This window comes from Mustela lutreola, chromosome 1, assembly GCF_030435805.1.
Source record: "Mustela lutreola isolate mMusLut2 chromosome 1, mMusLut2.pri, whole genome shotgun sequence".
NCBI lineage: Eukaryota > Metazoa > Chordata > Mammalia > Carnivora > Mustelidae > Mustela > Mustela lutreola.
In genome coordinates this window covers 124276697-124298292 of record NC_081290.1, presented here as the reverse complement: position 1 = coordinate 124298292, position 21596 = coordinate 124276697, and the positions used below count along the sequence as shown (strand labels likewise).

Here is a 21596-nt window from a genome sequence, read left to right as displayed (position 1 = left end):
TTCCCATTTTAATCATTTTGAAGCGTGCAAGTCAGTGGCACGAAGGACGTCTATGCTGTTGTGCAACTGTCCCCATCATCCATCCAACGTTTTCATCTTCCCCAACAGAAAATGTACACATGAAACCACCACCCCCACCCCCTCCCTTCAGCCCCAGTCTGTGAATCTGTGAATCTCCATCCTACTGTCTCTGTGAATCTGACCACCCTATGAACCTCATTCAAGAAGAATCAGATGGTAGCTGTCCTGTGACCAGCTTAGTTCACTGAGGGTCGAGTGTTCATGGTCCCTCCACGTTATGGCATGGATCAGAATCATCTTCCTTTCTGAGGTTGAATATCTCATTCTGTGTATATATCATGTTTTGATTTTCCATCTGTCAGTGAACAATTAGCCTGTTCTTACCTTTCAGCTCTTGTAAACAATGTGGCTATGGACACGGGTATGTAAACATTTCTCTAAGTCCTTGCTTTCTATTCTTTTGGGTATATACCTAGAATCCAAATTATTTTAACATTATTCCCCATTGGGGGTGGGAGGTCTGCTTTACCCAAATTAGGATTTGAACTTGGCCACCTGAGTAGTCTCTGGCAGCTGTGCATGCCAGTTAGCAGTCTCATGGAAGGGCAGTCCCAGGTCTGCAGTCCGCCTGCCCTCCTTGTCCCAGCCCCTCCCCCCCCACCACACTCCTCTCTGCCCCCGCCATGGCAGCCATGGCCAAGAGAAATCCAAAGCCAGCATACCCAGCACTCTACTCGAAACACTCTCCTACTGAATTTCCAATAAAGACGAGACAAAATGAAAAATCAGAAGTTTTTATTAAAAGTTAAAAATGTTTCCAAAGTTTACACATGCACACAGACTCTTCCACCATCTTACGGATTTCTAAAATCACGGACAAGCAGATACACACTGGTCTGGCAAACCGGCTTTGGTTACTTAACTCTCCTGTATTTGCATTTGGAGAAAGCCTGCTCACTCAGGGGGAAAGCAAACACTTACCAGAATGTGCCCGCTGCTGCTGTTGCCCCCAAACTGGCAGGACAGAGGGGAGGGAACATTCTCACTCTGCTGAACAGGCAGGGCAGTGCTTGGTTCTCTGCTTCGCCCAGCTACCATGACCACTGGGCTTGGGAAGAGCCACTATCCGCCCAGAGCAGGGTCTGTCCAGGCAGTGGAGCAAGCTGCTCAGCAGGCATCCCAACCTGGCTGTGTGTTGCAGTCCGTGGAGAACTTGAAGCCAAAACTTGACGGCTCGAGCACTGGGTCAGTTCATTCAGAATTTCTGAGAATGTCACCAGATGGATGTTATTTTGGAAGTTCCCCAGGGGTGGGGGGGAGGACTCTAATGCCCAAGGAGGGAGAACCATAGCAGTCCCTCCGTTCTTAACTCTTACACCTTCTTAGAATCCCCCCTTTTCCCAATTGAAAACATTTGGCATATCTGACACCCTTCTTGAGTTATGAAGAAATTATGACATATGGATGCTGAAGTTCCTACCAGTGACTTGTAATGGGTCAAAAAAAAAGAGCACCCAGACTTCATTAAAAAAATTTATTTTCATATAAAAGTGCCAAAATATCCACCAATGTCATAATCTATCTCAACAACCAGTTTACGCTAGTAATCAAAACACAAGCCTCTTTATTCACATTGTTTAAAAATCAAATTCTTTTCACACATTCCCACAGTAGCTTGAGTCTCTAGATAGTGGGAAGCTTGCATTCCTGTTTGCCGTGGTAGTCCATATGTCCAGGTTCATATAGGCACGAAACGGATTAAACCCTGGGTAGTATTCCTTGCACATGACAGCTTGGTTTTCCATGTGAGTCGAATGTTCCGTGGTGGGGCTGATGGGGCAGCAACTTTCATATACGTCACTTTGTGGGGCCCAGATGGAACCAAAAAGTCCAGACATTGGAGACAAACTTCGGGTGCTCGTGAGGTAGGGCTGAGGTGTACATGAGGAGGGGGAAAAAGAAATTTTTAGAAATTTTTAGAGATTTTAGAAAGCCAACATCAAAGTTGGACACCACAGTGCTACCCATCCAAGTCACAGGGAAGTCATTAAACTATTCTCAACCTTCTGGGTTGCCTCAAAGCCATTTTTCTCAGAGTGTTGTGAAATCTTCATCTTCCTAGATAAACTTATTTTCAACCCAAGAAAAAACCCTTAGGTCAAATGCCCTCGGTCTGTAAAACATGTCTTGAGTGGATGCCAGAGTGAGGAGGCACGGGGCTCTTGGGTGCTGACAGGCAGGAAGCCCTCAGGACCAGTGAGTGACCCTCTCTGAGCACAGGACCACTGAGACACAGCTGGGTCACAGAGGGCTTCCCAGCCCGAATTCAATTTTATCGACCCATCACTGCTCCTCCGTGTCCTCTGGGTGGCCTTTCTCTTCAGGGCGGCTAGACAACCCACATCTGCGAGCCCCCACCTGTCTGACTATGCCTAAGGCTCTTTCAGAAGGTGGCTAGCCTGGCTTCTGGGATCTAAAGGACACAAGCCAGGCTTTGACAGATCTGAACCTGACCCTGAAGCAAAGTGAGACCAGGATTAAAGAAGGACCAGAAAGAACTTGGAGCTGCCCCGGGGTCACAGCACTGACCGGAGAATTGAGGAGACCCGCGTGTCCCCAGGCAGTCGGCATGTTGGGTGGGGGGCTCCAGGTAGAAGGAGAGCTGTGATCCATAAAGTCTGTCTGAATTTCGGCAGGACAAGGGAAGCCATTGGGGTAATTCATGTTTTCTACAAAAAGTGGAAGACAACACAGGTAAACATTTTTACGGTGAGATCTGAATTCTCATTCTCAGGCCAAAAGTTGTTTTTTTTTTTTTTTAAGATTTTATTTATTTATTTGACAGAGAGAAATCACAAGTAGATGGAGGGGCAGGCAGAGAGAGAGAGAGGGAAGCAGGCTCCCTGCTGAGCAGAGAGCCCGATGCGAGACCCGATCCCAGCACCCTGAGATCATGACCCCAGCCGAAGGGAGCAGGGAGCGGCTTAACCCACTGAGCCACCCAGGCGCCCCTCAGGCCAAAAGTTTTTAAGGCCTTCCCATACCTCTGAGGTAAAGGCCAGTGTAGTTTACACTGTCATTCTCAAGGTTAAAACTATTTAGCAGATAAGATAGGCTACCTGGGAAGCCCTCAGGAAGGAAGGTCCGTCCTCTGGGCTTGATTGTTCTGTATTTGACGATTAGCCGACAGGCTTTCTAATAAAGACTCCTGCGCATTGGACCCGTGACAGGATTCTTACCAGCCCTTAACATTTGCTTTTATTACCTGTTGGGCCAACCTCAGCCTCCTGCAACGTACACTGTATGGAGATACCAGAGCAATATGAAACCAGCACTTCTTAGCTAAGTAGGAAGGTACGGCTGTCCCTGCTTTAGCCATGGGAGATATATTCCAGGACCCCCAGTCGGTGCCTGAAGCCGCGGACCCTCCTGAACCCTATGTATGTTATGTTTTCTTCCTATACATAAATATCCGGGGTAAAGTACAATTTATATAGTAGGCACAGGAAGAGATTAACTAATAAAATATAAAATAACACCACACTGTAACAGAAGTTATGGGAATGTGCCTTCCTTTTCTTTCCCTCTCAGAGTATCCTGTACCACACCCACCCTTCTTGGGATGCTGAGAGATAATAAAGTGCCTACATGAGGAGGTGAGGGGAGGTGAAGGAAAGACCTTGTGACAGAGCATCAGGCTACTAGAGACCTTCCGACAAAACATGAGCAGGAGGTTCATCTGTTGTGGAAGGCAGCTGACTGCGGTAACCAAAACCACAGAAAACACAACTTGGGGTTAATGGGGCGCCGCTGTGATACACAGGAGCCTCCCAAGCCTGGGAAGGATGTCACCACAACATACCCCTGTGGTTAGCATGGAGCAAGGCAGGTATCAGACTCCAGTGAGAGCCATCTTCTCAGGCCATTTAGAGCTTCCCTGAACAGGTAGCCCCACTATGGGGGCTCTTTAATATATAAGATCGCTCTGTAATATATAAGAAGAACATTCTGCAGCTTATCAGGGAAATCTCACAGCTATTATTGTTTATCATTACCAATGCTTGAGCCCAAGCACCAGCCATTTCCCCCAGTTTCCCCTCCTGGCTCTCCACTCCATCTTTCTGTGGCACCACTCAGGGTCAGAAGAGTTGGACCCTGCTGAGGAATAAGCACGTGCATGTTTCCACTTCACACAGGACTTGTCTGCCTGGAAAGTATAGCAAACATCTAAAGCCTCAAACTCCCGAAGGATAATTTACAATCTTAGGTCCATGGAAATCCAAGGGACCCAGGTCTACCAAGTCCAAAGGACTAAATAGATCGGGGTTGCTTGCAGAAACTCCCAGACAGCCAGGTTGAGAGGGCTTTTTGAGGCCATCTGAATTACACACGGCAGGCCTGCACAACTGAACCCACATGAAGCTACTCGGCAGCTGCCTGTAAGGTCATTCTCAAAGGTTCTCACTGTTAAAGGCGCATTTTTCTTTTTTTAAAAAATTCAATGTAATTAACATACAGTGTATGATTAGTTTCAGAGGAAGAATTTGTGATTCACCAGCTGCACGTAACACCCAGTGCTCATCACATCACGCACTCTCCTTAAGGCCGTCACCCATTCACCCCATCCCCCCAGCGACTTCCCCTCCAGCAGCCCTCAGTTGGTTTCCTAGAGTTAAGAGTCTTCATGGTTTGTCTTCCTCTCTGATTTCGTCTTATCTTTCCTTCTTTTCCCCTATGCTCATCTGTTTTGTTTTTAAAGGCACATTCCTAGCAGACATATGACAACCAAAAACCAAGCTCATGAATATGGAGAATGGACTGGGTTCTCAGAGGCAGGGGTCAGGGGTGGAGGGGAGTGGGATGTATGCAAAATGGGTGAAGGTGCTTGAACGGTACAAACTCCCAGTGATAAGATGAGTCAGGACTGGAGACATAATGTAAGGTCGTGGTGAGCAGAGTTATTAACGATATCCTCTCATGTATTTGTAAGATGCTCTAAGAGAGACCTTAAAAGTTTTCCTCACAAGAGAGAACATTTGTGACCATGTTCGAGGATGCGTGATGACTAGACTAGACTGCATGTCACTTCCCAGTACGTACCAAAGGCTAATCATTATGTCGTATACCTAAAACTAATACAATGTTCTGTGTCAATTACATCTAAGTTGCTTTAAGGAAGTACGTTCTGGGACGCCTGGGTGGCTCAGTTGGTTAAGCAGCTGCCTTCGGCTCAGGTCATGATCCCAGCGTCCTGGGATCGAGTCCCCATCGGGCTCCTTGCTCAGCGGAGAGCCTGCTTCTCCCTCTGCCTCTGCCTGCCATTCTGTCTGCCTTTGCTCGCTCTCTCCCACACTCTCTCTGATAAATAAATAAAATCTTTAAAAAAAAGAAATCCTTTAAAAAAAAAAAAAAAAGGAAGTACGTTCTTCTGCAGTTAATGCCTCAGGCCCACATGCTTCCTGCTTTGACTTTTCTGAGTAAAAGAATGGCATCAGATTGTTCAAGCAGCTTTTACCTTCCGGAAAGGCATTATAATCACTCAGTTCCAATGGACAGTACACGCTGGGGAACTGGCCTTCACAGGCTGCACTCCAGTCAATGAAACTGCTATAAAACACAAGAGGTCTCGTTTCAGAAACAGGACGTCAAAAGACCATGTAAAGAAAGAGGAAAACGATTTTGTGATCCAGCACCATAATCACTGCTCATCCCTCAGTTTTGGAAGAGAAAAGATGTACTTTCTTGAGTCATGGGATCAAAGACTTCCCAACCGACCAAACGTTCCCCACCAACGACTCGGCCTAGTAGGATGGACGGCTCAGGCGAAGAGCTTGCTTCCTTGGTCACCCAGGTGGGCTAACTCTAACCCAAGGCAGATCCAAGGCTGTGGCTTTTGGAGCACTCTGGGAGAGGACTGCACTACCCCAAGACTCTTGGCCAACACCTGCAGGTACTGCTCTAAAGTGCCCCACCCCCAAGCAGGGTCGCTGTTTGTCCAGGAGGTTGGGGGGGGGAACCACAACCATCAAGACTGATTCGCAACAGATACTTTGATCACAGTTACAAACCGGAGTCTCATGACAGATAGAAAAGAGTAAATACCACTGTAATAAAGGAACCAAAAAAGAAAACTTCAGATTCTGTGATGAGACAGAGATGCCAACATTTTATCACGTTCTCACTGCTGAACGTCTTTGACATCCAACAGCGAATTAAAGAAACAGCTCGAGTGGAACGGCCTCTCAATATGCAAACTATCTGATCTTTCTTAATGTTTTAAATGTGTTCATGATGGATGCCACGGAAAAGTGGAAAGCACTGCTCCATCAGGTGGTAGGAATCGTGAGTGACTGTGTTTTCAAATCAGCCTCTATTAACAGACCATCTTTTCAGCTTGAGGAAAGTGATGATGTGGTCAACAGCTCTGTTATTCTTCTTTCCTTTCATGTTTCTCTCCCTCCTGCTTTGTTGTTTTCTAAGACACCACAGTGCAACTCCAACAGGCAGATGGAGATATCCAGATGAGGTGCACTGGGGAAGGAAGCCTGGCCCCCAGTTTTGTAAGGCCCATCTAACAGACTGAACTCCAATCCCCTCAGCAAGTCCTGCCGCTAAGCAAGGCAATGATCAGAGAAGGGAGTCCATACCTATTATGCACGGGAGCTGGGCCCTGCATCACGCCAGGCACGCGGTTCTCCACAGCACAGTTGAAGCTGCTTGTCACACACACAGGCTGCGTGGGCCACAGGTCTCCAGCTGGGTAAAGACCTGAGGAAGGGAACAAGTCCTCTCAATCTCCCCTCTTCCCTCCTCAGCCCGCATCCCATCCTTTCTACAACATTCCTTCTCTACTTCTAGAAAACACTTCCTGTAAGTCACCCACACATGCTGACCATTTCTGCCTTCCCTGATCCCTTTTGGGATATACTCTCAGGTATACAGCAGGAAGATGGGGTCTAAGGAGAATGCCACTGTTCCACTGACAATTCAACCATAGCAAGTCCAAAATGTATCCAAAGAACGGCACAGAAGCCCATGCTTTCAAAGTCGGCTCCAAGATGCAGGGCAGTTTTCACATCTAGCAGAATTTATACATGCAAAAACAAGTGTATTAGAGCTCAATGATGCCATCGGGAGTAAGCACCAGGCTTATCTTGCCACAATCCCCGACCCTAGCCATGCGGGAAGCAGGCACTAGAAGAGACAGGAGATGCAAGAGCCTCGCCTACAAGGCAGAGGCAGTGCAGTCAGAGGCCCCTGATGACACGGGTCCTGAGGGGCCGGTGCATGGAAGCCCAGTGACATGGCTTGGACCAGAGGGCCCTGCCCCTGCCTCCAACCTACTCGTCTCCACAAGCTCCCTGTCCTGCCATGTGGAGGAACCCCCGGCTGGTGTCTGGAGTGAGAGTCTGCCCTACCTTTATCTTCTTCAACACCTGTAGGCCCGGCAGGAAGGCTGGGACAGGGAGGTTCTGCATACTGTGGCAGATCATTCATGTTTCTGTGGAGAAAGCCAGAAAATGAAGATCTACGATTTCTTCTGTAAAAGGATGTACCAACTCTATTCAACCATGTCTTGAGTTTTACAGGAATTCTTCCGTCAAGAAACATAAATGCTAGAGACACAAAGGTACATGGCCAGAAAAGGGTTAAGGTTACCAAATTTCCAAGACCCAGCAAAGCCTGTTTTTAATAAACAACAAAATCAGTGTAACTGAGGCCCACGGCAGGTTCCCGTCTGCCCAGCACCAGCCGGCAGTGCTGAGTGGAGTCAGTCCTGAGTTAGCGTAGGTTCCCTGCTTGCAGACACCCCCCACAGACAGCTTGCCTCGCCCCCTCTGCCGAACCTCCTTTTTCACACGTGCATCTATTTAATGGTAACGACAGCCCCCTGTCCTCTCACCATGTGACTGGAGCCCATGGAAACATGATCACGTTCTCCCTCGAAAACCCTCTGCTTACTGTGTCCCTTCCTCTTGTCCTGCTCAATAAGAGCCACTCGTCTGTTTTGTCTGATGCGGCAGCAACCATCACACAGTGGGAGTCCTAACCATGTCAGTACCTGCTTGTTCCTGCAAAACTCCCTGCATCATCAGGGCTCCATTTTATTTTAAGTTCCAGAGGAAGGAATGATGCCCATCCCTGCAATAACTGCTGTTTCTCTTTCTGCTTTCAGGAATGAGATGGGTTTGTTTTTTTTTTCTTTTTAAAATTTTATTTGTATGAGAGAGAGCACAGGCACACAAGCTAGGGGAGGGGCAGAGGAAGAAGGACAAGCAGACTCCCCACTGAGCCTGAGCTTGGAACCTAATGGAGCCCCAATGCAGAACTCGATCCCGGGACCCTGAGATCATGACCTGAGCTGAAGGCAGACGCTTTACCAACTGTGCCATCCAGGCCCCCCAGAAAGGGGATGTGTTCTAATGTGGCTATATCACTGGCAGTAATGGGCTCCCAGAAACATCTCCACAAGGAACATATGTACCCAGAAGGATCCTGCTTGCTGAATTATTAGCAAAATTGGAAGTTACTTTCTCTCATTCTTAAAAATCTTTCCTATTTCCACTGCAGAACTAACTACAAAGCAGCAGCACAATGACAGAAAAAACAGTAAGTATATAAAACACGCTGTCAAAGCAAGAGAGTGAGAAACTTACGTGGGATTGCAGATGTTATGAGAAAGATTCAAGGAGATGGGAGTTTCTGAAGAAAAGTCGTTTTGCGGAACACTGTCTCCTGTGTAAAAGCAAAAACAATTATCACAAGGTTTTGCAAGTTTAATTCAACTGTACTATGTTAAAAGTGCACACTGCTAATATCACTAACCCCAAATGAACGACTTCTCACTTCTGATTGATTTTCATATTCAGTAATTTCATTTTTTTTTAAAGATTTTATTTATTCATTGGACAGACAGAGATCATAAGTAGGCAGAGAGGCAGGCAGAGAGAGAGGAGGAAGCAAGCTCCCTGCAGAGCAGAGAGCCCGATGTGGGGCTCGAACCCAGGACTCTGGGATCACGACCTGAGCCGAAGGCAGAGGCTTTAACCCACTGAGCCATCCAGGCGCCCCTCAGTAATTTCATTTTTTAAAAATCTTTCTTATATTTCTCTTTTCACTGAAAACTTGCTAAAAACTCAACATTTAAATCTATGAATTTCGGATTCACAGTGTTTCAGTTGTGGAAAAAAGCTGAAGCCATTAATATTATGTAAGTTTCTCATAGGGATTTTTTGATAAAAGAAATCTTGCTATATAAATCGACCCCTGCAGTTTGTAAGTGACACTGTAGGAAGTCTATGGAAGTAAACAGAAGTTCAGAGAAGAAACATGGAAGTCATCTGCAATCATGCTGCCGTTGAGCATGAGTTATATTTCCTCACAAACTCTTTTATGTGTATACATGTGTGGAAAGCTGGGGCCATGCTTCATACGTACTTTGTCTTTACGGTCTCTTACACCATTAATTATACTGGGGACATTTTCCCAATAGTACATAACCTTCAGACAACTTACAAACATGTTAAGCCATTATACAGCAACACCATCAGTAATTATTATCATCTTGCTCCCGTTGGCCTTCCTCAAGCTAAAGCAGCACTTCTATTCTTTGTTACTGAGGACTGATTTTTAAAAACCTTAGTTATGCTTTGTCCGGCAACCTTTGTCTTCAGCGGTGGATGGAGCTGTGCTTGGTGTAGGCTGTGAAAACCAAGCTCCCTCAGGCCACATGCATCCCTGCTCTCACAGCACCTGGGCCTGCCTGCCTTCATCTGAGTCTGTGAGTGTCTCCTTGTGGGCGATGGCAGTGTCCCCCAGAGGGGGCAGGACTGCTGTGTTTCTTGGGCACCAATATCTTATCTTTTTGTGCCTAAAGCACAGTACCCAGTAATAAACAGTGCATATCAGTGATATTAAAATTTTATGGAGGATCATTAAGAAATCAGTGTCTCAAAGTCTCCTGGGGGTTGGGGAAGCTGATAAAGAAACACAGTCTGAAGACACACCTGGGTGCCTTATGTAGGTTTTTATGGCTATTGTGCCCCATCTCTCAGAAAAGACCTTCTTTTATTGGTCTCACCACTGGGAGGAGACAGAGAAGAGCGACAGCCCAGAACCTGCTGAAGGGAGCTGTTGGTTGCCTGAAGCAGCCAGCCTGTCTGGGGGAGAAGACAGGGTTTCTGGGTGGTGAGCAAACTGGGGTGTGGAATAAGCCGCCAACCCCTCTGAGCCCAGGGCCACTGGCTCTCCCTCTCAAGGCTGTGTGGGAGCCATGCCAGTGTGACCAGCAAACGAAGGCCTCACACTTGTGAGCTTCTCAATCTCATCACCGTTTCCTCACACAAAGACTAAGTTTACTATTTTGAAAACAACAGTGAAAAGGAATGAACTCCATCTTTATATAGTCATGGAGGTTAAAAAACACCAAGAGAAAGAAGCAAGACGCAGAATGATATACTGAAGTACGATTTCCTTTATGTAAGTCACAAACGTTCTATACTCTGTTGATGGACGCATGCAGGTAAACAAAATATGGACTAAAAGAATACATGCCAAGTTCATGAGAGTGGACAGTGATTCTCTTGAGGAAGCCAAAGTGAGACAAACTATAAGGATTAAAAAAAAAACCCTAATGAATGGGTATTATAGAAGTCCAATGAATCACAGACCTGTACCCATGAAACAAATAATACATTCTAGGTTAATTAATTGAATTTAAATTTTAAATTTAAAAAGGGTAAATATAACAAAAGTAAGTTAATTCCTTGAATTGTCCCAAATCTTCAAATTTCTCAAAAATAAGAGAGGACATCAATGTTCATAGCAGCATTGTTCAAAGAGCTAAAACATGGAAACACCCCAAGTGGTTATCAACAGATGAATGGATGATTTAAATGCTGCATATACCTGCAATGGAATATTACTGGGCCTTAAAAAGAAAGGACAGATGAACCTTGAAGAAATTACACTAAGTGAAATGAGCCAGATACAAAAGGACAACCACTGTGTGATTCTACTTAGACAGCAGAGTAATCACTGGAGGCAGGAAGACAGAGACAGGAAGTGGTGGCGAGGCTTCAGGGGCTGGAGGAGTAGGGACCGGATGGCCCTTGTTTAAAGGTGTGGAGTCTGTCTGGGCTGATGAGAAGATCCAGGAATGGATGGTGGTGGCGGTTACACATCAGGAGTGCTCTTAACGCCACTGAATGGTACACTTAAAAATGGTAAATTCTGTTACAACTATTTTACCATAATAAAAATGTACAAGTACTGAAACAAATGTGGACATTCTTTGAGCCAGTTCAAAGATAGACATGATGATGATGATGATGATGATGATGATGATGGATGGGATGCAGAGGGGAGAAAAAGGAAGGAGGAAAAATCAAGAGAGTGAATCAAATCCACAGCTAAGTCAATACTCCAGTCAGCAGTCCTGTGTGTGCTCCAGGCTTGGAAGGCAGATCTAGGCCTGGTACAGGGCTCAGGGGCATGGGGGGAGGCAGGCCAGCGGGGAGGTCTGCTCGGAGGGCCCGGGCGGCCCCTAGGACTCACCAGCTGGCAGGAAGTGCGGAGGGCCCACCGCAGGCTTCTTGTCCCCATCGGAGCTGCTGCTGCTCCAGCTGCCCCAGCTGCCCCGGCTGGCCCGCACACTGCCTGAGGAGCTGCCGCAGTCCGAGCTGGAGTCAGAGCAAGGCTTCTCCACACACTTCTTCCCAGGCTTCGGGTAGTAGCCCTCTGTAGGAAGGCAGAGAGACATCACGTTCATTTAAACAATTTTCCTCTAGCTGCCATGTCTCCTCAAAGGAGAGAGGGGATGTTATGACAGAGGCCACATTCAGCTTCAGGGTTGGCTCCCTCTGCTCATCCAGGGAGAAGGAAGAAGTTACCTGAGACCAATGAGGGGACCTGAAGGGACGGTGGGTGATGAGCTCTGTGTACTCTGCCTATGGGTTGGACATTCCCACCTGTCTGGGGCTCAGGCCGTCCATACCAATGATAACCATGATTGAACGATGGTTCTGGAAATAAACACTCCAGGGAGGCAAACAGCTGCTCAACCAGACTGGAAATTTATAGGTAATATGCCCCTCGCTTTTATGAAGATTTCCATGAAGAGCTTCCAAGCATGATTTATGTGTGGGTAGAAAGAACTTCCAGTAAGACCAAAAAGGCACAGGTGTGTCAAGGGAACGAATGAGAGGACAGAGAGAGAAACTCGCTAACTCTGTCAGCTTGTGTGTCTGCCAGCCTGCTCTCACTGATGTGGACGTGTGTCTGGAGACACAGGTGCTAGCCGGGAGGATGACAACTTCCCCACCCCCTCCCCCACATGTACAGTCAGTTTCAATGGCCCTTGAGCCTCCCACCATTCTCTGCCCTCCCTTGGACCTAGCTCTGGGCGCCCTCTATCTCCCACTCCCAGAGACACTGCCCAGCCATTCTTGGAAACCAAGGAACCACCTGGCTCAGGTGTGTGAGAAGAAGACGGTTCTCTCCTGGTCAACCCCCGAGAGTAAGCAAGCTCTGTGCCTTCAGCACTCTGCATAGGGAGAGTGGAGAATGACCAGGTTTTAGGGGAAGGAGGAGGTAGGAGGAGGCAACACTCGAGGCTGTCCAGGTTCAAAACAGGTTTCCAGGCTCATCCTGACAGCGGTCCATTCGGGCTTCCATAAGCTAAGGTGCCTAGAAAGTGATAATCTCCTCAACACCCACGGCTTTACACAGGATACTTCCTGGAGGAACCGAACTTCCGACAGAAGCATTCACCACTCGCTGTAGTTACATACCTGCCTCTCCTTGTGTAGCTGGTAAGCTGCTTCCAACGCCAGCATCTGGCTTACAGACTTCCCCAGGATTTTCCTGTATACACCAGTTTCTGACATTGATATCACCGCTCAGCTCAGACGTTTCAAATTCACTACACACCAGTTTTAATTCACTCTGCTCAGAAGGCCTACAAGAATCAAAAAAGGTCACATCCAAATGTTATCATCCATCCATCCTTGATATCCAGGACTTATCAGAGCTGAAAATATGAACCTAGGACAACTCAAGACCTCTTTTCTTAGGGTTTTGGGGGAGAAGACACTGAGTTGGAGAGGAATAAAAAAAAGACTAAGATTTTGCTGTTTTATTATTTTTTTTAACGATTTTATTGGAGCTGCTGACTGTTCGCCAGCAGCGCATACAACATGACAATGCCGAATCACTGCCTCTCAGCTCCAGGCTGCAGCCGCCTCGGGACCTAGGGACAGCCCCGTGAGCAGCACCATATGTGCTTCCCATGCGGTGGTCCTTGCCTCCACGTGGGCTGCGCTGCGGAGTCCCCTTCCCATGACAAGCCTTACTGTAGCAAGGTGGGGCCCCTTCCACAGGAAGATTTGGAGCCACTAGAGAACACTTGGGCAGAAACACATGCAAATACCTAGCTGAGCCTATAAGAAAGAAATCCCCAGATGACAGAACTCAAAAGGAGCAAAAGCCAGAGCAGTGAAGATGGAGGGACTACTCAGGAGGAAAGAGGCTTTCAAGCCCAGGGGCTAGGTTTTAATTCCCCGCTGAAGGACAGTCACACACAAGAGTTAGGGAGCCAGAACTGTTTCCCTAAATTAAACTATGGTCCTTGAAAGAGGCACTGTCAGTGCAAGAGACACCAGAAAAGCTCCATCCGTGGACTCAGGGAGGAAAAGGCAGGAGAAAGAATTTCTACTGGTCTCTCGACTTGGGCACATGTTGAGTGTTTAGAAGTCCAACCCAAGAAATCAAAATTCAGAGACTATACCCCCAGGTGGATTTTAAGTCAAAATGTGTGCACTACTGGGGCGACTGGGTGGCTAAGTCAGCTGAGCATCTGCCTTCAGCTCAGGTTATGATCTCAGGGCCCTGGGATTGAGCCTGGCACAGGGGCAGGGCTCCCTGATCAGCGCCGAGTCTGCTTCTCCCTCTTCTGTGACTCCCCCCACTCCCTGGCCACCACTTGTGCTCTCTAATAAGTAAATAAAATCTTTAAAAAAAAAATGTTGGTACTGCTGACCTGTTGAAAAAAAAATACAGGGGATTCCCGCATAAACACTACCCAGAGCCTTCATTTTACTGATAAGCAAACAAAAGCTCAGGGAGATGAGTAACCCAAGGAAGCAAGGTTTCCAGAGGAGAATACCAATTCCGGCTTGTCCTTTACCAACTGTGTAAGAACCTGGCTTCTGCGGGACTGAACCTCAGATTCTGGGAATGGTGACTCTTCTCTTTCACTACATGCGCGAGGGTGACGTGGGAAAGGGGAGGCCTGCCGGCACCCAGCTGGTCTCACCCTCCCCTGCCTCAGGAACCCTCTGGCCCTTCATGGGCTGGTTGAAAGCTGGGGCACAGAGGAGGCCTCGTGCTCTTTCTTTTTAAAACCTCCTGTAGCTTCGAGCCTTTTTTTAAGGTTAAAAAGACAAAAAATCTATTCACTTTCAGGTAGTTAATAATATAAAGGAAAATATAACCAGAATACATATTAATTTTAGTAACAGACTTTTTCGTCAATATTCTATTCTCAGTATCCAACATCACCAAAATAAGACCAAAAGATAACAGCTAGGTGTAAAATTATAGAATAAAAAAAACAGAGGAACATTTTAAAGGGACTGTAAAAATGAACACACCTCAAGACCTGAGCAGCACCCCGTTTCTTGTTTTTTCTACACGTTCGAGTTTTATTCCAACTTAAATTTTGTAAATTTCCTTTTTTCTCCTGAAGCTTCTTCTTCCTATAAGGATCTTCCTGCTACAGAAAAAAAAGAAACCTTAAATAAAGGTCTAAACTGACTAAATGTACATTTAAAAAAACTTTTTTTTTTTTAAACTTTCGCAGAACAACTCTATACAAATTCAGAATGTTCCAACACTGGTGAAAATGGAGACATACATTTCTCAATCTCCAGTCTGTTTTCATTCCCCTGCCTTCTCTACCTCTCTTCTAGGCAAAAAGAAGAAACAATTGTTGCCTACAGAATTCCAAAGGGGCTAAAAAGGAAAAACATCTGTTAGCAATTTAGGGTCAGCTTGCTGTTAACTTCGGCAGCAATAAATTCTCCGACTTCACCTGTTAATTTGGTATGTGCAATTCACATGAGTTACTACCGAAGAAAAGTCATGTAAAAACTCAACGGAGGGTTAATTCGTCCAGTGCTGTTTTTATTTGTTTACGGAAAAACTTTCGGAGACCGCCGATATCCATTGAGTGCGTCAAATAGTTTAAGCTTTTATAAATAAGAATGTGTCTCATGTTTTTTAAATGTGGTTTTGCAAATCTTAATTTAGCATGAAATACATATTTATCTATCCATTCTATATGTGTGTGTACACAAATTTTAAAAAATTACATATGTGTGTGTATATATTTACGCCTATTTATACACACACACACACACACACACACACACACACTTAATTGTTTTTTTTAATTTGGGCCTTTTCCTTTTATGTTAGGCACAGTCTGTTAACTGGCTCAAGGGGAGAAGTCCCCTGCCCGAGAGCGTTCTGAAGCAGCTCCTGCCTTGCGTCCTCTTATACTCTCTCTCGCTTCCTTCCACCCCTACAGCTCAGGTACTGTAGTCGTGTGGGAGGTGGTACAGAGCTCGCAAATGGAGAACCCAAAAATCGCATCCTCGGGGACCTCCCAGAAGCAAATCCAACTCGGTGAGTATATTCCTATGGACCCTTAGGATTCACATTTCATAAAGAATAAAGCCCAGCTCATTTTACCTTCTCTTTTGAGAAGGTTGGTCCAAGAATCAGAGCTGGAAAATGCAGGATGTTCTAACATAAACCTGGCTGACACACATGACTTGGAAGAAGAAAAATAAGAGGTTTCAAATGCCTACATGTTACAGATCTGAGGTACCCAAAGCCTCAGGTATCTATTAAAGCAGGAGGCTTACTACAATACACACTAGACAGAAAATGAAATTGTAACTGCACATGTGGCAGACTAATGGGATTTTCGTTTTTTCCTTAATACTCCTTTAGTTTCTCCCCCAGTATGTTAACTTTATGTTAAGTATGTTAAGTATTAACTTTTTTCTGATTCTGAAGGTATTCTAAAAACAAGACAGGTTAAACACACAAAGCCCTATCTTACAGGATCTTAATGCTAACTGCTGAAGTCTGAGGCTCAACAAACACATTAATAACATATGATCAGACATTCTCCAAAGTTAAACATTGGCTATCTACCGTATTTATTCATGTACTGGTCCTTGTATATTTCCAGCTTTGGGAGAGAAAAGGATTCCCCTCTCCTGGGGCCAAGAAAAACTGTTCATCACACAAGTCCTTGAGCCTTTCTGTCCCTCGAGAGTCACATACAAAGAAAGGATCTGTTTCTAAGAGGGGTCAGAGAAAGAGTGAACTGGTCAGCGGCCACTATGACACTTGGCTGCCTCTCTCCGATCAGTCTGGTGAGAGATGCCATTCTGTGCAAACCAGAGGGACTACAGAGACGTGGAACAGGGCGGTCCGAGGCATGGTTGCTATCTCTGAATATGAGCCAGAGTGATTATCCAAAGAGTGCTCAGCACGCTGGACTCGGGTGTGTGGAATGAACGAGAAGCAACATCCATGAGCAAACAAAGTAAGGCATGGAAAAGAGTGAGGACAAAAGGGGGAAGAGACAGAGGACATATGGAGGAATGAAAAACGAGTGAATGGCCTTTGTGTGTGTGTGCACACTTGTGTGTGGTGGGGGAAAGCAAGGGAGGGAAGAACAGCAGTGAGGAAGGGCCCTGCATGGGCTCGAGGTGAACAGGCCAGCCCTGGATGTAGCAGATGGTGGGGGGCGGGGGGCAGGGGAGGACACCAGAGACCCAAAGCAACAGACCTGCAAGAAATGAAAGGGAGAATAAAAGGAGACTCTGGCTCTTTGCTTTTTGGTGGAGAGGGAGTCTCAAAGAGGGGGGAGGCGGGCCCAACCAGGGGAAGAGCCCAGGGAGAGTTGCAAGTAAGATTGCAGCTCTGAGGTCAAACAGCCTGGACTGAAGCTCACCCCACGCTTTTTACTGGCTGTGCGATCTTGAGCAAGTCACTCAGCTTCTCTCTGCCTCCATTTCCTGCATCTTCTTCAACGGGCTGTTGTGAGAAGCAAGCAACCTGACACAGAGCCAGCACTTTATAGAAGATGTCCTATTCTCACGTTATTGAATTACTTGAACTCGTGAAGTTCTTGGAAATCCCTGCTAGAAGGAACAGTTTCACTGATTATGCGGCGGGCAAATAAAAAGATTTCCTGAAACTTCAATAAAAGCAAACAAAGAAATCAAAGGAGAGGAATCACTGACTCCACAAAACATTCTTCGAGCTGCTGTATAGAAGTAACAGCAAATAAAAAATAAGAGGGAAGGGCAGACGAAGGAAAAAAACCACACATTGCTTCTGATAGGCAGAGTCAATACTGTGCCATATGTTCTGACGGAAAATAAGAAAAACACGGGCAACAGAAGAGTGGGCAAAGCACACGACATGCAAATTTGCAAAAGAAATATAAAAGGCTAAAAACCATGAAGACTCCATCCAAAATATTTAACAATAAAGTATGCTTTTAGGAAAGGAAAATTATAGATCAGCTTGTAGCTCATCTTTCCGTGCTGGTTTTAAAAAACCCAAGTGTGTTTATACTGCCTGTCTGTGTCTGCAGACACCAGGAGAGGGCTGGCGCGGGAGCGGGCTAGGGAGACAGGGCTCTTAACAGAGTCTGCCTCTGGGCAGCACAAGTGGAACTGGGTGAGACATTCAGTTCCAAATTATAAGAAAGAAAGAAGATAAGGAAGAAGGGAGCGAGGGAGGGAGAGATTTCAGGGCTAGGATTTTGGATGGATGACTTTTTAACTTATTTTTTCAGAATTTTGCAAAAAAGGAAAGGAAGGAAAGCACTCACTTTTCCCTGGTAAGAGATGCAAATTGGAATGAAAATGAAAACTTTCTCCCATCACACTGACCAAGTCTTTGCAAGGAACAATGAATGCACAGTGCTGGTGGGAGGCCAGCATTGCCCCATGGCATTGATTGAATGAGAACTGGGACCACCTTTCCAGAAAACAATCTGGGGCACGCAGGAAGACACTCTTCAATTCTACTTCTAGAAATCTCTAACAAGGATTCTTTAGGTATCTAGGGAAGACTTCAGAACAATGTAAATCATCAGAGTGCTATTTATGAAAATAAAAAGCTGTAAATAACTTTAATGTCTGACCGCAAGAGAATGGTTTAGGATTAGAGCATAGTTAAATGATGGAATGTTATATAACCACTGGAAACAAAGTTCCCCTTGTTCTGAACATGAGAAAGTGTAGAATTATAACATTATTAAGAAAGCTACCTATACATAATGATGGTCCTGAGTTTTTTTAAAAAGTTGCATGAAAAATACAGAAAAATGTACAAAGTATTTCATTTTGTATAGACTTTTCTCACCCCCTTTTCTATGCTATTGTAATAATCATGAGTTCCTTTTCTAAGAGAAAGAAAAATCTGCTTTAAAAAATAAAACAGCAGGGTTAGGGTTAAAATTCAGTTTGTAGCTCTCAAATCTGGGCTTCAATCTTCTTTGCCAATAAATCTAGAGGAATGTTTCCACATACTATAGACAGATTTATGTAATTTTCTAAGCTGCAAAGTTAGGCCCTAAGAATGTACAAGAAAAACAAACACTGAGTACTGCCCTTGGGAATGTGTTTATTGAGAACGATTTCTTCAAATGAACAATGAAATGGAAAGCATACTCACAGGGTTTTAAAGAAGAGCTTTTAGCAAAACTGGGTGTGAGTCACGGAGACAGCCAAAAAAAAAAAAAAAAGATGGGGTCTATGGTCCCCAGATCCTCCAACTCCCCGCAGCTTTCCTGCAGGGCTGGCTGCCATCTTTCGATGTACGGGCTCCGGACCAGAAAAGGAAGGAGGAGCTTACCCAATTACTGGGACTGTATATAAGCCGAGTCTGCGCTCCTGGGATAGAGAAAAGGCAAGGCCTGGGACCCCAAAGATCGAATGGTGACAATACCCAGAGAAGAAAACAACAGGAAGAAATTAAGAAACTTGCCTGGAGTCAGGGCACAAGCGTAGAGGGCTGAGTCTGGCGTGGGGGTGGGGGTGGGAAGCGGTGTCTGAAGTCCAGGAATGGCGCCCACTCATGGAAGCACCAAGAGGCAGGGTTCCTCGGGCCCCCCCCCTCCTAAGGGCCCTCAGAAGGACCTGCGGACTTGGCGCGAGTCCTGGCTGCTCCACCCTCATGCAGGCCGTCAGCCACTGCGTGGTCACACCTCAGGGCTGGTTTCCATCTCACGCAGGGCCACATGGAAGTTTTGAAGCCCCTGGCAAGGGGCTGCTGAGGTTCACTTCTTTCCTTGACCCATTCCCTCTTCCCCCAAATTCACAAATCTTCTTTCTGCTGCGGAGAGCATGGCCCTTCATAGTCTCAAGGGCCTCGCTTTCTGTACATCTGCTATACCTGCACCCTCGGGCCACCTGCAGCTTCACCACCACCCAGCATCATGTTCCGGCCCTGCTTTCCCTGTGCACACACACCGCAGAGAACTCGGTGCTGCCTCTCAGTTCTAACCTCCACGGCTCCCACATCTCAAGCTCTAGGCCCAAGTTTGCCATATAATACCTAGTTTTCTGGTTCTGTAACACCCACTGTCGGTCGCAATCACACAGTCATTCTCTTTGGGCTGACCCCTGGTCAGCGCTTGGTACGTGAGCTACTCCAAGCATTTATCACGTTAACTCAGCCATTCCTCCCAAACTTAGGAGGGAGGCATGCTCTTAGTACCCTCATGTGTCAGATAAGGAAACTGCAGCATTAAGTAACTCACCCAATGTTACAGAGCAAATAAATGATGACCAGGATTCAAACCCAACAATTGTGGCTGCAAAGTCCATGCTCTTAACAAGCAACACGACTTTGGTAAACAGAAAAATGAACTTGTTGTGTAAGTCAGAAATTCCCCATCTTCTCATTAGCTGGACTTAAAACTTAGGAGTTATTTTTGCAAATAGTTATGTAAGAGAAGACAGTTCCTCTCTTTATGCAATTAGGGACAGGGAAATCCTGTTAGTTTTTCTTCTAGACTCTTACCTACTCTTCCTGTCCTTCCCCCTTGCTCCTGCCCAAGCGCAGCCTTACGTCACACCTCCCAGTCGAGTAACAGCCTCCTTGTTAGAAGAGAGCTGGTGTCCATTCCTGCCCCTCCAGCCCAGCCTCCAAAATGTTCACACTGATCTTCCAGAAATCCATTATTCACACATTCATTCAAGCATTTACAAAACTGTGCTGTATGATCTCTGTAATAGGCATTCTGCCCATCTTTGCAAACCTGAATTGAAAAACATTATTGTGACCTTCAAGAAAATCTCAGCCTCAAGGCTGTTTTCCAATTTTTACCCACCCTCACTCCATCCACCCCCCCAGTCCAGAAACCTTCCCTACTCCCTGTCCTTTGCACCAGGGTCCCCTAAACTGGACACCCTGAAGCCAAATCTTCCAAAAAGATGTTCTGTTTGGACACATGTGCTTTTAAGACTCGGGCTCTAAAGTTCCTTAGCAGACAAGCAACCATGCTCTCTCTGGTTCTCTACAGACACCGTCACTTCCGACTCCCGGGCTCACCGAGTTCCCTGTCTGCCCTTCCAGCCGAGAAGGAGTGGAGAAGGTCCAGACTTGAAATTGGTGAGCCAAGGCCTTTGCATTTGGAATGACTCCCATTTTCCCTCACATTACTTCCCCTTCCTGACTGAGCCTCTTCCCAAAGATTTCCTACTCCTCCTGATTATGCTGTGGGGCTCAGTGGGGCCACTGCCTACCTTCCCTTCTCTGCCTGTCCACATTTCTCCCTCCTCTAGGAGCTTCCTGTGCCCGCTACAGGCTCACCTGACTTTTCACTCTCTGAAATCCCTTCCACTCTGTCCTGATTGGGAGGGGGCACTTAACTATTGGACATGTCTTGTCCTTAAAAGACTACAAATTCCCAGTTTGAGATGTCTAGGATATATTTATTTTGCATCATTTTCATGTTATTTAAATGAAAAATTGTGTTTGTCATACATAAAGTTTAAGCAAAAATACAGAAATATAAAGAAGGAAAAAGATCACTGCAAACACCACTACTCAGAATAACAGTCTGCCATTGATTTTTTGGCAGATCTTGTTTTTGCCATCTCTCTATGAACCTACAGACACATTTGGATGGCAACACAGATGATGGGAATAATTTATAATACTGGGACAACTATTATTATTTTTTTTAGTATATGTCCTGCTGAAGCGATCACGACAATGTATTATTTTTAAATAAAAGTTTAATGTTCAGTTTTATTTGAATTTAAAATAAGAAACTGAAGTAGAATCCAGGGAAATGCCAACTTTCAAATAATTATTTCTTCTCCACATGCTGTATTAGTGCCTTAAGGATCTCTCTAAGGTTAGGCAAAAGACCATGAAAGACATTTTCCCAAGTTTTCACTCTGTTCAATGATATGTTCAGTTTTACACAGTATTGACTCTCTACCATTGAATTAAAACTCATTGTCACCTAC

At 45.8% G+C, this 21596-nt stretch overlaps 1 protein-coding gene across 5 annotated transcripts in view; it reads right to left on the bottom strand.

Annotated features, from left to right (window-relative positions):
• Positions 1 to 1541: 1541 nt before the first annotated feature.
• TMEM131L (transmembrane 131 like) overlaps positions 1542 to 21596 on the bottom strand; it is a 159430-nt gene continuing 139375 nt past the window's right edge. For 3 of the 5 annotated variants that reach the window (XM_059173493.1, XM_059173497.1, XM_059173507.1), the window contains 9 exons: positions 14673 to 14794; positions 12813 to 12979; positions 11578 to 11760; positions 8679 to 8757; positions 7440 to 7522; positions 6669 to 6789; positions 5537 to 5628; positions 2611 to 2750; positions 1542 to 1952 (listed from right to left, as the gene is read on the bottom strand). In XM_059173493.1, the coding sequence (XP_059029476.1) occupies positions 1677 to 1952; positions 2611 to 2750; positions 5537 to 5628; positions 6669 to 6789; positions 7440 to 7522; positions 8679 to 8757; positions 11578 to 11760; positions 12813 to 12979; positions 14673 to 14794 (1263 nt within the window). In that variant the 3' untranslated portion in view covers positions 1542 to 1676. Of the gene's footprint in view, positions 1953 to 2610; positions 2751 to 5536; positions 5629 to 6668; positions 6790 to 7439; positions 7638 to 8678; positions 8758 to 11577; positions 11761 to 12812; positions 12980 to 14672; positions 14795 to 21596 lie in introns of those variants that run through there. The other 2 variants (XM_059173502.1, XM_059173505.1) reach the window with 2 other exon arrangements.